The sequence below is a fragment of the Melanostigma gelatinosum genome (genome assembly GCF_949748355.1).
Source record: "Melanostigma gelatinosum genome assembly, chromosome: 2".
Classification (NCBI taxonomy): Eukaryota; Metazoa; Chordata; class Actinopteri; order Perciformes; family Zoarcidae; genus Melanostigma; species Melanostigma gelatinosum.
In genome coordinates, this window is record NC_136635.1 from 16,506,146 (window position 1) to 16,522,981 (window position 16,836).

General features: G+C 40.2%; 2 protein-coding genes across 3 annotated transcripts; one reads left to right on the forward strand and one right to left on the reverse strand.

Annotated features, from left to right (window-relative positions):
- Positions 1-3,721: 3,721 nt before the first annotated feature.
- Positions 3,722-8,930, forward strand: eif3jb (eukaryotic translation initiation factor 3, subunit Jb). Of its 2 annotated transcripts, none has more exons than XM_079290839.1 (8): positions 3,722-3,823; positions 3,972-4,060; positions 6,408-6,449; positions 6,595-6,699; positions 6,816-6,912; positions 7,036-7,206; positions 7,337-7,410; positions 7,749-8,930. In XM_079290839.1, exons 1-8 carry the CDS (start codon positions 3,811-3,813, stop codon positions 7,875-7,877), a joined length of 720 nt encoding a protein of 239 aa, XP_079146965.1. In that variant the 5' UTR covers positions 3,722-3,810; the 3' UTR covers positions 7,878-8,930. The 2 variants fall into 2 exon arrangements, with proteins under 2 accessions (XP_079146965.1, XP_079146964.1); XM_079290838.1 differs by having other exon boundaries at positions 3,729-3,823; positions 6,408-6,465; positions 6,593-6,699; positions 7,749-8,919.
- A 173-nt stretch (positions 8,931-9,103) lies between these two features.
- cilp (cartilage intermediate layer protein, nucleotide pyrophosphohydrolase) lies at positions 9,104-16,549 on the reverse strand. Its single transcript, XM_079290821.1, has 8 exons — positions 16,418-16,549; positions 15,384-15,511; positions 14,363-14,626; positions 13,152-13,331; positions 12,740-13,045; positions 12,474-12,582; positions 11,753-11,901; positions 9,104-11,594 (listed from the first exon to the last, which is right to left on the reverse strand). The coding sequence occupies exons 2-8, from the start codon at positions 15,448-15,450 to the stop codon at positions 9,232-9,234; spliced, it is 3,438 nt and encodes a 1,145-aa protein (XP_079146947.1). The 5' UTR covers positions 15,451-15,511; positions 16,418-16,549; the 3' UTR covers positions 9,104-9,231.
- Between the last annotated feature and the right edge of the window lie 287 nt (positions 16,550-16,836).

Genomic DNA, 16,836 nt, shown 5'->3' on the forward strand with positions numbered 1-16,836 from the left:
TCACAGTCACCAAAGCCAGATTTGATCAGATCCTACACAAAGGGACTATCAATTTTATATTCATATTCATATAAAGTGTGAATGCACTTTATACACAAAACCCCGTGAGTAGGTAGTGTGGAATTGGGATGCATTATGGGACACAATTAGGCTGTTTGTATGTGCTTTAATTATTTCACAATTACATTTATCTGTTTTATAGACTAAATTATGTAATGTTAAAGAATAAACCATAACATATCAGAATCAGCTTTATTGGCCATGTATGCAAATACATACAAGGAATTTGACTCTGTTTTTTCCGTTGCTCTCGACAACATCCATACACAGAAATAGACAAATAAACAAAAAACAAGGACAACAAAATAGAACAAAGGTAAGCATAAACATTTAACTACTATGTACACATATAAATATATATACAAAGTATATATATGAACATAAAACACAAAAACAATGACAATGAAATCTAGATAAAAGTTCAACGAATGCAGAGCTGTAGAAAGATTGTCACAGGATACTTTATGTACATGAGGTAGGTGGAATATGTATATATAATTTTGAATATATAGGTCCCGGATTATTGCACACAGATTTGTTTCTGACACTGTATGACTGATCAAGTGTTCATCAGCGCGACGGCCAGCGGAAAGAAGCTGTTCTGGTGTCTGTTTGTTTTGGCGGACAGTGCTCTGTAGCGCCTACCACAGAGGAGGAGTTAGAACACGTTGTGTCCAGGGTGTGACGGGTCTGCACTGATGTTGTGATTACTTTGTGAGGGATCATAAACTTCTTATATGACGATGTGCTTTTTTTTTTGGTGTAAAAAGAAACCGATTCAATTGGGATGAGTATTCTTCCATTTACTTCATGGCCATAATAGAAACTTACCTCTAATACGGGAATATCCCAACTGGCAAACTCAAGAAGATGTAATGAAATACTCTGAAATTAGTTTAACAGTGTTTTTTTCCTCTGACATACAAAGACGGATAACTCACATTGCATTGCAAAACATTTATATTGGTTTCACTGTATTCCTGCAGGGAAGTCACTGGGGCTGGCACTGAGGCACAGTCCTCTGTGTCTCATACTGGGACTGCTAATGCTGCTGCTGCTGCTACTGCCCTGCCCTGATCTGATCTGCCCTGGCACATGACCCCACTCACCCCTGCTGGATCGGGAAACACCTCCGCAACCACATAACCAAGATGATCTCATTTATCTGTGCAATACCGTACCTCTTTGAAATAAGCAGCACTTCAGGATTTATATAAAGTCTATTTATTGAGATTGTAATTTATTCTGTGCAACTGACATTTATAGACACATCAACATTCAGCACTGGAGCAACCAAATGTCTAGTTTAATTCAAAAATATATTTAAAAAAAAGCATTGTTACAGTATACAATATAAACATTAAATCCATCAAGTCAAATCAACACTCACATACTTATTTTCATACACTTATATATATTTTGCTTATTTATTTATAGATTTATTTTTTGATAAATCTGTATGAATCCCTACTGCCCCTTCTCTTGGATGAGACCCCATACCCAGAAAAGCAACTCAAACACTTAAAAGATTTAAATGTAGTTATGAGACACTTATGACCAAATAAAAGTTCTGATGCAAATATACTAGGTTATATATTTTTGTGAAATTATATCAAATGATATCATATTTTTGTCGGAGTAAGAGTAGTATTGTTTGCTACATTTATATATCTATTGTGAGTTATTTTAATTCGATAACAGGTAGGCCACATAATGCTCAATGAGACCTCATTGTACTGGTGTTGGTCAACTTTTTGCTGTGAGTTTTATATTGTAAACACTTTCTGGTGTGATAGATCTAAGTTATTAAACTGAACCAATCTGCCTCTGATTGATATTTATGATAAACATGGTATATAATAAACTATGTGGACTTAAAAAAATACAGTGGACTGCTTTCATCCATTTTCTTGTATTTATATAAACTTATTTATTTATTTAGAATTTTTAAGCCAACATTATGTAGATTAAATATGATAATTATGGACATTGTATCAAAAATAATGAGTGAATATTACAATATAGCAAGTCAAGATTGTTTTTTAAAGTAAAAATTTATATTGTAATTTTGACTTTTTTACTCAGTATTTTTGATAAACTATCTAACAATATGACTGAAATCTGAAAATGTTGACTCATAATTTTGACTTTAAAAAAATGACCAGTGTGTGCGATCTGTTAAAATAATGTATACAGTAACGTTAGTGTAAATTAATTCCACCACTGGTTGTCACATTATCCATCCCACACCATATCACCCTCCTTATGTTTAGCGACTATTTAATTGTTGGAATGCTGTTGAGCATTCCAACAATTCATTGTCGTAGAAAAATTACTGTGGAATCCCACAGATTTCCACATATGACACAGAAGCCGTTAATTGAGAGGAAAACCAACTTTCTGCTCCATAGAGACCAATGTTAAATTTTGCTTCAAAAACATCTTCCACAGAACATGGTACCCCATTTCTAGATCGCCAGTTAAGCCACATTTTTTACACTACAGACACAATTTTTACAAGATCTGTTTCTTAAGTCATCCTTCCTCTCAATTATTAATATCGGAGCAATGAGGTACGGTTATGGGAGTTGATGATTTGTTTGAGAGGTGTTTCCCTGTTTTATCTCCATGAAATGGCTTCAGGCACACAGGTGTTCACAATTGAGCCAATTAGTGATGTTGATGAACTGCTTGTGATGAAGCCTGTCATTTAATAACCTCTGTTTATGTGTGTCAAACATTATGATTATGTCTCCTCTCCCCCTCCCCCCCCCCACCCAGCCCCACCCTTTCAAAATAAAGGCCCCATGGATTAACTGTATGTAAACATTAACCTCAAAATTAGGCTTTTTTGTTGAAATAATGAATGCTCTTACTAATACTGCGACAACTACTACTGCTGCTAATATTTCTAGTATTACTACTACTACTGCTGCTACTACTTCTACTACAACTTTTGCTGTTGCTACTATTACTGCTACCATCAATATTATTACTACCACTACTGCTATTACTACCACCACTACTATTACTTATACTACAACTGCTACTACTGCTATTCATGCTACTAAAAGTAGTAATACTACTACAGCTATTAGTATGACTGCTACTACTACTACTGTGATATTAAATACTACGACCAATACTACAGCTATTACTATGACTACTGATACTACGTCTTCTACTACTTCTTCTAATTACTAATACTTCTACTACTAATAATACTTCTACTACAACTACAACTTCTACTACTACTACAAATATCACCACTACTACTACTAGTAGTTATTCTAATACTAATAATACTTCTACTACAGCTTATACTACTACTAATATCACCACTGATGAATTTTTTTAAGCCACAGAAACTGTTAAAATATCAAAATGTTCAGCTCTTTCAGGAGAGGTGTGATATGACTTTTCATATTTGTAATCTTTAAACTTTTTGAATTATTAAGCTTTTTGCAATTTGTTTTTGAATTTGATATCTATTTTCAGCAATGTTTTTGTGATTAATTTCAGTTTTCAGCATTGCAACGTATTTTCAGCAGGAAATGCTTTTTCTAGTTCAACAAAGGTACCCGGGTGTCTGTGTAGTGTTGCCTGAAGTAATGTGCGCTCAGGGAGGCCGTGTCATAAGATAAGCGCTCAGAGTGACGTACAGAAGGTGGGAGCCGTTTCTGAACGTGGCCAACGGGCTGCTGCACTGACTCCACTGCGAGCCTGTCAAACACAACCAACACAGCCAACATGGCGGACTGGGGTGAGCAACTTAAGCTAGGAAGGATCGCTATCTGTACATCAGCCGCTTCACACAGTCATTTTTTTACGAGACTAGCACTTCGTTTTTAGTTTACCTCATCCGTTAGATGTGGATTGGCCTAACGGGTTTCATGTTGTCGTTTTTACAGACGCTGAAACCTTCGAGCCGGAGGAGCCGAATAAAAAGGCGGCATCGATGGACAAATGGGAAGGTGAAGACGACGAGGATGATGTTAAGGTACATTAAACACTCGTTCTGTATGAGCTCGGGCTAAAGTTCGCCTCCGCCTGTCGGGCTTAACGTTAAGCAAGATGTTAAGCTCGACCAGTTAATGTCAAGCTAACATTGGGATGAAACATTGTCTATCTGATCCATGCTTCGTCGCGGTTTCAGGCTGTCTGTCAATCCTAACCTCCGAGCCCGTGTTAGCCGTCAGCTAGCACAAAGCTAACTCATGTGGCTCTATCTGGCAGCCTGTAGTAACTCCACTAAAGCTGGCTAACGTTAGGCTACCACTCGTTTTCAACTGGTGTAATGTTCCGTTACCACAGTGAATGTTAAACTGAATCCTCTGGACACTAGTGTAGTTTGCTTTCATGTAGAAGCTTACAAGTAACTAACGTTAGGTAATGCTTGGCTAGCCGGTATAAATTTGGATAACGTAGCTTGAAGCTAATCTTTTACGGGCCAATCAAGTTAGCTAGGAAACTCATGAGTTTGCGACTGAAAATGTGCTTAAATGGTGGCTAACAATAGCGTCGTTAAGTGGTCTGGAGTAGTTTTGTAGTTGATGTCGATGATTGTCTCATCATTGCTCAAAGTTCGGGTCATTAAATGGTTGTAGAAGATGTGTCCTGTCCTGGATCCCCTCAGCTTGAGTTACGTTCAACATGAAGCGGCCTTAGCTTGCTAACCAACTTTAGCCACAATCGGATGAAATCATCATCATGGGTTGATGACTCGACTCAAGCCTCGGACAAGGCCTAGAACTTTCCAGCGTTACAACAGGCATGTAGTAGGAAACTGGTGCCCAGTTGATACTGTGGTACAAGTGGTTATTAGCTAGAAGTTGACATGGTTGCCGTCCAGAAACCTCTGATATTCACTCGGGGAAAGTGCTAGTAGAGGCCTCCTCAATTGTTAAGTTTTCTGTCGCATATGGTGCCCAAAGCCAAACAAACTGATGATGTCATGTCCTCCATAGTACAGTCTGTGGGCTTATTCAGTAAGCATGGTAAAATGTTTGTGACAAATTAGGGATCAACAATGAATTGCACCTGAAAATATATTAATTTGAAAGTGGATTATTTTGAGGTATTGTAATTACAATATGCTCAAATACAACAACTTGCCTTTCAAAGCTCATTGAGTAATGTTTGTATCTCTTTGTAAAGATGAGTTAGTTATTTTGGTTTTTGGGTCAGTAAGGAAAACAGATTTATTATTTATTGAGAAAATGATTAACGTTCAACAGTTACTCCTTGGCCATACTTCTTACTTTAACAGTTACGGCACTCTAATACTGACATATTGACAATAATAAATGACACGTAACAGAAATATCTGTCGTATAAATGTAAAGTATTTCCGATTCTGCTATGCTCCCATCATAAGAATCTGACCTGTTGACAATTTCTGAGTCATTGTTGCAGCGCTCATGCACTTACACCACAATGCTTTAAATCTGTCTACAGTTGAGTGCGGTCGCATATACGCAGGGATACTCTTTAGACATAAGCTACTTTGGCACAGTCTGAATCTGCAGACTCACCCTTCTAATCGAGCTAAACCAACTAGCATTCTACAACAGAAAGCAACTGGTGCGCTGTCAAAACTTTCCGGGTGAAACTCATGCTCCAGAACTCAGACAGCTGTTTGAGGAAAGGATGGCACATACCAAACATAACATCATGTACCGAAGGCTTCAATACCAATACACATATTGTTACTTCCCTACTATCACAATATGGAAGATGTATGCCAAGTCTCACAAAATTATTAGGCAGGCTGACGTTCCCAAACTGTGATAACCCTACCACTGGTGGTATGTGAGATCCTTGCTAAAATACCCAACAATTACACTCTAATGTGCCCAAGTCCATTACTTAAAACCCCACAAATTGTCATTGAATTTTTATTATCCATTTGGTTGGACATAGCATGGACTAGTGACGTTAGCGTTAGCTAACTGTAGATGGCTTCGGACTCGGTTGTTTATTAAAGCAGAATTAGTGGAATTTTGAAATGGCTTCAAGGTCCAAAAGACATTTAAGGCAGGTGAAAACACTCTTTTGGTTTGGATGGACCTAAACTTTCCCAGCTTAGATGCCGTTGGACTTTACCTGTCGTGTAGTTGCATTGATTTAGGCCATTTACCTGTCTGATCGCCTCATCACTCAGTGCTGGAATTATTAGGAACTGTGTTTTTTGTGTGCAGATATGTCCGTTTGTAAATAAGGTTTTTTATGTTTTGTTTTTTTTGCCATTAATCAGATTTTGTGTAAGTGTTTAAGTCATGTACTGTTTGTGTGTTGTGTTTGAAAAGTTTACTTCCTCATAATTGTCTTAATTAATGTTTTCCCAGGACAATTGGGACGATGAGGAGGAAGAAAAAGAGAAAAAGGCAGAGATGAAGAAAAAGGGTACAGATATGTTTTTAATTTCTGCCTGTTTCAGAAGAACGTAATCCGTTGTATTGTATATTAATATTTAGCAAAATGGTCTGCCTTAACTGCAAATTCACTTGTGTTCTTATTCCATTATTTAAAGCGTTAGAGAAAAAGGTTTCTGAAAAGAAAAAGCTGAGTGAGAAGATCAAAGAGAAAGAGAACCAGTTAAAGAAAGAACAGGAGCTGAAGAAGAAAGAGTTGGAGAATGTGAGTTAGTTGTTGTTTTTTTCTCCCTTATGGCCGTTACAGTTCTATATAATTTACAAACTGTGTTCATCTATTATAATGCTTTCATTTTGACTTTGGGACATCTTTTATTACAGGAAGAAGAGCTCGCACCTGAAGAAGAACTTGCAGAAAAGATAAGAGTGAAGAAATTACAGGAAGATGCTGACTTGGAGCTAGCAAAAGATGCTTTTGGTAAGAAATTATCACACTTCAGGTAAATTAGAAAAAGATCAAAGCTGGAAAAAGTCGTTGGCTTCGCATCTGTGACTCTGTATGTCCTTTTTTAACAATGTATTTTTTTTAATGTTCTTCAAGGCGTAAGCAGCGCTTCAAATAGTGTCACTGGGATTGACGCCATGTGTCCATCTTCTAAAGACGACTTCACAGAGTTTGAAAAATTGCTGAAAGAAAAGATATGCCCGTTAGAAAAATCGGCGCATTATTCAAGTTTCTTGGATTCATTGTTTCGGGAACTTTGTATTTCATGTAAGCAGCATCTTTTACAGTTGTTTTTACTGAACAATATAGATCATTAATTACACTTATTCACTATATCAGTACCTTGCATTTCAATCAAAGCTGGCTCAACTAATAACTTTTTTTCTCCCTCTTACAGTGGAAGTAGAGGACTTGAAGAAAGTCAGTAATTCCCTGACAGCCCTACTTAGTGAAAAACAGAAACAAGAAAAAGTGAGTGACTGCGTGCTTGTATTTTCTCATATTCTGATCTGTAGTTTATATGCAGAAGGGGTGCTGTTCACCTGGCATAGCAGACATCAACTGCGCTATGCAGTCTTGTAGTTTGTTCTTAAACATTCATGTGGTTTCTTTACTAATTCTGAGAGATTTAATATATTTGTCAATTCAATTATAATATGGAGCATGGTAATTTACCAGCAGAATCAATTAATAATTTAGTTTGTTCCTTCATTGAACCAGAGAATTCTCAGATCAATAGAACATTGTTTTGCTGTAAATGTGTAGTCGTATATTAAGTCATTTCTTTAAAATAGAATTTGTCTTTACAGCAAAACAAAGGCAAGAAGAAGAAGAAAGGGGTCGTTGCTGGAGGCGGATTGAAAGCACAGTTGAGAGATGACCTTGACTATGCAGAGTTTGATGGTGGCTACGCCCAAGACTATGAGGACTTCATGTGACACTGGCCCCATCACTACTGCCCTTTACCCCTCCTAACCCACAGAAACGCAGCTGTACCTTCTCATGCTGTCCAGTGCCATCCTGGAAAATCTGAACGATGTGTTGCCCCCTTCATTTTGCTTCAATGACCAGAGGGACGATACTAGGGAGCATCCAGTCTCACCAACTCTTTGTTCATACATATGGAATTGCCTTTTCTCTGCCTCATTCAGCCTCGACTCACACACATCATACATTATCTGTTGGGTGACCCAGCTTCAATGGAGAATATATTGTAACTGCTGTTGGCTGAGTTTTGTAGGCCTCATTTTTTTAATTAAATGTTGCTTCTTTTAAAACGGCAGATACAGTATTGCAGTTATAAGTACAGTGACATAGCAACACAAGGTTCTATGTCATGATTGTTATTGGTCTTGCTTACCTGTGGATGGTGCTCTTACAGGAAAGTATATAGTATCTATAACTTTGGTTGCCAAATTCAGAACAATTATTCATCTATCTCTGGAAAGGTTGCGTTGTGGATGATTTTGAGACTGCCGAAACATGCAACTAGTAGTTGTAATTCTACAGAGAGCACATGACATTCACTCTTAAGGTTAAAGGGATAGACAAGTAGGCTATGATGGTTAGAACTTTAAGACCTCATAGCCTTTCTCTTGATACATCTCTGGAATATCCTTGAAAATATGGAGCAAAGAGTACTTGAAGGTATTTTTTGTGCGTTAAGAAAAAAAGTAATTTACTAATTTGATTTCTACTAATGCAGATAAGGTATGGATCAGGCAAGTGGATTAACTTGCGTCATCTGGTCTCCTAATCATTGCTTCTGCAGGCTTGTATCAAGTGTGATGAGGAGCGGGGGCTTATGGGCTTCACCCACCATGTCTTCATATGGGCTACAGTTATTGAAAGGGGTGTATTTCTCCTTTTTTCGAGCAATTGACCAGTTTCAATGTTACATGGACAATTGGATACACACAATGTGGAAGATACAGCATCTGCAGTGTTTTATAAGCATCTAATTTAATAAATCACTGGCTAAAAAGAAATTGTTTCTGTTCTTGTTTACAACATCAATGAAAAACTTAAATGCAATAACACAGCACCCTCATTGATTTTTTTTTATAACGTGTAATAAATACTCTATTTACAGTTTCAAGTAAATATTTGCCACAGTACAGTTGAAACTTTAAGGTAAAACAAAAATGCAAGGAATAGGTCTAGGTTTGTTTTGTTAAATATTCCCTTAATTTGAAAGAAAAGTAAATATAAAATGTTTATTAAAACAAGGTTAATCCTGTCATCTCCATTGTAGGTCTTTTTTTTCCATACAGCCTTCATCAGTGTTGTCATTTAGCTTCTGGCCTTTGTGCGTCTTCCTGCAGGATTCCTTGTACTACGTCTGCTGCTGCTGCTGCGGGGTGCATTGGCCCTCTGTCGGCGCCGGTTCTGCCGACTTTCTCCTCTCACCACGCTTGTTACTGTTTGACCCTGAGAACTCTGCAGGGCCTGGAAGACACTCTGGCCTTTCACCTCACGATCTCCACAGGTGAACGTCAGCGCTACGCCCTCATTGCTCTTCATAACACGAGAGGTACCGTCAGAACTGCCGTCAAAGCAGCGTCCGAGTGCGATCTCTTTGGCTGTGCGGGGCTCCTGGTCTGTCACCGTATAAATGCCGTAGTTGTGGCCCAGGGGGTCAAGAGGTGCCAGCATGGTGAACTCATTGGTGTCATTGTTGACAGCGAGGGGCAGATGGTTGACCAGATACTCCTGAAGGATTGTGTTAACCTGATCTCTTTTACAGCTTCCTTGTGGAATCACCTTCAACAGGGTACGATCTACACGTTCCTGGTCATACAGCATCCCACTGCACTTGAACTCCAGGCACACGGCTGAAACAGTTGCCTGGTCCATGTCACGGATGCTGCGGCTGTCTCGGAGGCCATACAGCTGGCCTTTCGTCTTCGGGTGGGTGCCACCCATGTTACGGGACCGCACATTGATCTCATGTGGGCTGTTAACTTTTACTTTGACGTAACAGGCCCGGTATTCCATTGGCTTGGGCCACCAGGTCAGGTAGTCCTCTGTCCAGCTCATTGGATCGTCTTCATTGAACGGCACTGTGTTGTAATCATAGCGGTCTCCTTCTACTCTTGAGAAGCGGAAGTGTGCTGCACTGAACGAGGCCTCCTCACATTCTTTCAAGTTCTCAAACGTGTACACTGGTCCATTGCTTTCTTCCGCTGTGTTGGCACTTGGTTTTGCCACATTGATGCTGAATGCAGTCTTCTTCACTCTAGTGTCTTCATGGTCAGTGCGTCTGTAGTTCAGCCTACCCAGGTAAGGCTGGGGCACTCCAATTAAGTTGGGATTGAGTTTTGGAGCAGAAGAGACAGCCTCCAGCTCCTCTCCTCCGAGGTTGGCCATGACATACGCAGAGTAGGCGTCAGCTTTTTGTTCATCGCAGAAAGCAGGAAGACAGGCACCATTGGAGCCAGTTATGACACTATCGAAACGGCCCCAGGCACGTGGGTTAGATGAGTAGCCAGCTGTGGGCTCCATGTTTATAAGACTCACCACAACTCCCTCCACCTGCTCACTGGGCATGAAGCGCTCACTACGGAAGGTCCTCACTTTCACATAACACCTGCGGTTCTCTGGGACGTCCAAGTTAAAAAGACGTCTCTCTCTGATCTCCATGTTACCAATCAGAAAGGTTCTCTCCTCCCTTTTGCCTCTTCTTTTCTTCTCCACCTGCAGGCTTCCTTCCTCCTCCCACAGGCCAGTATCCGGGTTCAGTGACCACAGCTTCATGGTATTGAGGTGCTCAGACATCTTCACCTGGGCAGAATCTAGGAACACCTTCACTTCACCTGCGTTCAGCGGCTCATTGTTTTCTTCCCCCCTAAAGTCAACCGAGAACATCCCGTAGGTTCTCAGCGGCAGAGTATCTCCTTCATCTCCGACAAAGTTGAGATCACTTTGAGCTGCAGCAGCTGTGGAGATGTCTCTGGGGTCTAGGAACGTTACGCTAGCATTGACATTACCAGTGAAGACTTCTCCTTTTTCTGTATAGAAGGCATAGGGAGGAATCTGGATTTGAACCATTGCCTCCTGGCCCTCTACCTCCCCAAGCTCCAGAGTGTTGATTTCTGTTGGGCTGATGGTCACAGGAAGTTTCTTTCTTAGAAGTTTGATCTCATGGTAAACAGCCCCTCCTTTGGTCTTAAATGGAAGTACCTTTGTGGTGTTAACAAATTTCTGCATGTTGTCCACAAAAGTCAGGACTAGCCTCTCTGTGTCTGGAGGAACCTGGATGGAGAATGTACCTTTGTAGCCTGTGCGGCTGATTCGGACTCCATTCATAAGGACATGGCCAAACCTCATTGGCTCACCATTGTCTGCAGCAACGGCCCTACCGTGCACAATGGCCTTGGTGTCCACACATTTCTGGCAGCCGCACTCAGCCACCACCATGGTGGGCAGTTGGTAGCCCTGGCATGTTAGCTGCCTCTCCTCCATCTTTTTGACTCCACAGCAGTAAGCCACTTTGTCTTTGCACCTGATGCCATTGTCCAGCTGTCCAGCACATGTAGTTGAGGGGCACTTGCCAACATCGTAGTAAAAGGAGTCTGTGCTGTTTTGGTGGCAGTCATGTGGAAGACGAATGAGGTGGGATTCAGGCTTGGGATTGCATGAATGCTCGTCTCTACCTGTGTAAAAGACGAAGTGTTGAATTTAGTTTGATCATACTGCCATCTATCTGATGTAAAATATAGTAGGAATCCCATTTATAGTACTTTACACAATGCTTACAAAGTGTGTGCATTCATATTCCTTTGTATTTAATATACATTTATTCAGAACACACCTAAGACTTTGAGTGTAGCTGCTTTGGTCTTAATAGCCCCAGAGGGACCGCTTGCTTTGCAATAGTACTCCCCAGTCTGCTCAGGGTTCAGATTTTTCAGGACCAAGGTGCTGTCAGACTGCTTCCCCAGGAGACTGTTGTTATGAAACCTATTGGTGCACACAGAAGAAAAGGGAAGCAAAGTCAGTGATTATTCCATCCTTTATTACTCAGATATTTGATGCATCCATGAAGGCCTGTATTACTCAAGTCTGGTCTCAAGACCACTTTGTTGAAGTCTTGTACTTGTCTTGGTCTCTGGCTCAGCTATTGAGAACTGGTTGAGTTGTTCCAGTCTGCTGATCAGCATTCAGTTGTAAAGAACGCTGCTTGATTCTTCTCATCATCATGCGAGAAAAAAGAAATGCACCTCTGCCGCTTTCATTATGTACCTGTAGAAACCTGTTATGGTCCTCAAACTTAATTCTATGCATTGATTCGTTTGATGTTAGAAGACAGATGGATATTGTTTATCGATACATTATTTCTGTCCATCCTTACTCCTTAATCACTATGTTAGCATTGGACAGACACTATTGCCTATTATGGTCCTGAACAGAACTCGATATGCTCTGGACTCGGTCTTGACTTGGTCTAGACTCTGACTTCTCTTGACTGCAGCCCTGCGTCTCTGTGACTCAAAAACATTTGTGGTCTATAAATTCACCATCACAAGTCTTACCACTGGTACTTGTCTGGTTGTGGTGTTCCTGCCACTTTGCAGCAGAAGGCAGCAGTTTGTCCTTCCCTCCTGACCTTGCTCTCAGGGTTGCCCAACACATGAAGCTTCTCTAAAAAAATAAAATCATAATCGGAGATAAAGAATAACATTAACTATTAGCTTCCTTACATGTGTAACACACTTGTCAATAACATGCACCTACAAATGAATTTGTTTGTTAACTGCAATGAAATATTTTGGTGTAAATCTACAGATGTCCACTGTACCTATTCTTTTCAGCTGGACACTGACGACAGAGGTACGTTCAGCACTGTGAGGCACAACAACACTGAGGGTGGCGTGGCCCTGCAGGCTGACTGTCAGGGTAGTGTTGCCATCAGGGCAGATACCAGGGATGCGGTAATGCCCGTTGTGGTCGGTAAGGGTAAGCAGCTTGCCAGAGCGAAGGATAGTAGCCCCTTCAGCAGTGAGACCCCCCGCACCACGAACAGAACCCAGAAGGATGTGTTTCTTACACGTGCATGCGTCACACTCTGCATTTACCTTCCCCATCACACACTGCAGGGCGCAATCTAAAGAGTAAAATATAACAAGTTAGCCATTTTATGAAGATTTGATGATGAATAAATAGAAAATTGCAGACGAAGGGTCTGTCTGAGTAATCTAGGGCTAGCTCACCTGTTTTGGGGCACTCAGGTCCACTGCATGCTCTCCCATCTACTTTAGGTCCACTGCAAGGTATAAAGCGTGACTGGCAGGTTCTAGAGCGCAGTTGGACCCCCACCTGACCACAGAGGGCAGGACATGGGTTCCAGTCTGACCACGGACCCCAGTCACCCCGAATGTTCACAATGTTATCTATTGGAAAAGTGAAAATAACAGTCAAATAATCACCTGAGAAGAAGGACTCTTCTTATTTGCACCTGTATCACCAGTAAAGTCAGAAGTCAGGAGTTTGTACACGACTCAGAGGGGTGAATTCACAAAGAATGGACTGTGGAGGCTGATATTGCAATGAATTGCACATCATTTGCAACAGCTGAGTGTGATTTAGCCTTTTTTCGCATCTGATTGCAATTATCCATATGGCAAAGGATAAATGCGCTTGAGACCGATGCTTTGGTTGTGAGGGAAGAGAGGCAGCCTGAGCCCGTCGGCACCCGATACACTTAGTCGATTCAAGTTGGGCGGGTGAGTGAAATAATTCATCAATGAGGAAAATATTAATTACATTTCTCTGATTTTAAAGGGACAGTTCTGGCAAAAAGAAACATTTTCCCTCTTACCTGTAGAGCTCAGTTTAGATTGTTTTGGTTTGAGTTGCCTAGTTTTGGAGATATCAGCCGTAGAGATATGTGGTTTCTCTCAAGGTGCCAAAACGATACATTTCATAAACATACCTTGTTGTGAGCAATTTCAAATGCTATATATATTTAAAAAAAAAATATATATATTTTTTTTCTCATGCATTTTCAAAAATGACATGCACTGGAGCTTTATTTATTGATCTTTTCTTTGGTGAGGCATCATGCCCCTGCATGAACTGCATCTCAAAATAAAAGTTTGAGCGAACACACCTTAGGCACTTAAATTTATACCAACAAATAATTTCACTTTCACTTTAAAGAAAAGGGGTGATTTAACACCAAAAGTATGCATATTACCTTATTTATCTGTGCGCAAATCGCAGAGAAATGCTACTTGCTTGGCTTCGTAGTTAGGGTCGCATGTCGGTGCTTTGAGAATTACAAATTTTCTTTTTGTCTTATTTGCACAGGTTTAGCTCAAAAGCCGCTCAACCCTTTATGAATTTACCCGAGTGTTGGGCCTTACCGTTCTATTATATTTTTGGTGAGTGAATGAATATCAAAGGTGTTATAAGATCAAACCTTTGGGACAGAGGAAACGGACTGCGTAGTTGGAGCAGTTGCGTCCAGGACCCTGCTCGTCGTTAAGGCACCAGAAGCCTACAGTGGGGTCTGCATGGACCGTCTCCCCACTTTCACGGGCTGGGATCCATTCAGTGGTTCTGGCTTCGATTGCCTTGGGAGTCTCACACACTCGGGCACGGTAGTAGAAGCGAATGGCCTCCAGCTGCTCATAGTCTCCACGGCCTCCGGGGTGATCGACATTGAACCATGTGGTCCACTCATCTAGACAGAAAATCTGTCAGGAACTTTTTATAGTTGACATATTCAGTAAATTGGGAATAAAAGCTACCATCAGAGTGGAACACAGAAGGGGATGAATCTTTGTCGTCTCTTCTCCATGACTACAAGAGATCAATCCAAACGTTAGACAGATCTTTTACTCTAGCTCACATGATTTTTCTACTGTGCACTACAGTAATATCTATCTAATGCACTGAGCTCTCACCTCTCCAAAATGAGTGAGTTGTATTTACCTCACACGTGATCTCAAACCATTAAATATCTAAAGTCATATTAATCTTGAGGATAATGTTTATGGATCTGAGAATTCTGGTTGTGAAAACCTTTAACGAGTCAAATATTGATTTTCTTTCTGAAAGATTTAGAAAGACGTTTCAGGAAGGAATACTTATTGCCTTTGACAACAACCGTCGGTAAAATCTGCAAACTGTAATTCAGTTGTAGCTGTCAAGCACAGTCAATTTTGAACATAAAGGCTGACCAATTCAACTTGGTTAGGATCACAGAAGAATACAGTAGCGGGTAACCAATCATTGAGAAAAACGTGACTGCCCACACACACATCAACACATTTAACACATTAATATCCTTTGACTGTACTCTTTTATTTTTTCTCCAACCTTGTTTTGCAATGCACAACTATGTGTCTGTGTTTCGATCTATGTACATTTGTCAGTCTCCCCATCTGCTGTATACGTTTGTAGGAAGGGTGCTGTGTGAATATGGGTGATTGACCCACCTTGAGCTGGAACAACAATGGCTGTGGTGATTCCCAGAGTGAGAAGAAGAAGAGGCCTCACTGACATTCTCACACGCTCCGCTACGTCTGACCCTTGAACCTTCACCTCTCTCAATTCACACCGGGAACTCGAAAGAAGATAGTGCAAAATTTGGATTAAATATGTTGTAAAACAACAAAAAACAAGGTTGAATGTTGCATTTACATTTTCTTTAAGTCACACAACGCATCCCTACAACTGACAGTAATATCATATGTAATAAAACACGCTACTTTCTGAAATTTAGTTTTAATGTTTAACTTAACAAAAGTGAATGAAACAATAGTTCACATCTGAAACTAAAATGTTTCTTTCCAGATAGATTCCATCATCTTTGTCTATTTTGTTGAAAAAAAGAAAAACATGGTAGGACAGAAACCCCCCCCCCCCCCCCCCCCCCTCAGATTACACATCTGTGTTAGCCATCACCAGTTGTCACCGGACACTGAAACATTTTTGCATCCACAAACGAAACACTGGCTACACAATCCAAACACCCCCCCCCCCCCCCCCCCCACACACACACACACATGGTTTGCTTTTGTACAGTTTAAATGGGAAAAAAAAATTCACTGGCAAAACCCCACATTACAGACTAATTTGTCCTCTTTGCTTTTAACTTGAACGAGCAGAAAGGATATTGATAAAATTAGGATCGGGCAGTCTGGGTTACATGCAATAGCAGTAATTACAACAACGGCTATTATTAGACATGTAAGTTACCAATCGGAAGTAAAGATGGATGTATTTTACATGATCATTCACATTGCAAAACTAGTAAAATTACAGGCATTGACATTTTAATAAAGTCTTCACTTGTAACTTATTTTAAACTCAAACCTCTAAGTCAAAGGACTATTTGATTACATTTTAAATCACATAAATAAGTTGCATTTAAGATGGAGATATTGCTCTGCCTATATGAGTTTAAGTACATGCTTAGTTAGATTGATGTGGACACATTAACTTATGTATTCATCTGTTTCTTTCTTACCTTCTTGTTGAGTCCTGGCTTCAGATTTCTGTATAGAAATGTCCTTCTTTTCTCTTTTCTCTTTCTTTATATTTCACCCACACATCTGTCTCCTCCTCCTCTGTTCTTCACTCTAGTTCAGCTCACTCCTTCACTGTTTCATTTATACCTCTCTGTCACCAGCACCCTTTACTTAAAGCACATACTTTACTACTTTCCAATGACAAACGTAAAGATCTTTCATTGGTTTGTTTAGTTTCACCATATGTTTCATGTTAGTGCTGCATTGGACACTCATCTGGAGCAGTGTTTTGCAGTGATGGAAAGTAACCACGTAAAGTTATTCAAGTACTGAAGTATGTTTTTTAGATACTTGTGCTTTACGTGAGTATTTCCATTTTCTGTTTCTTTAAGCTACTTATCCACTACAATTATTGTGC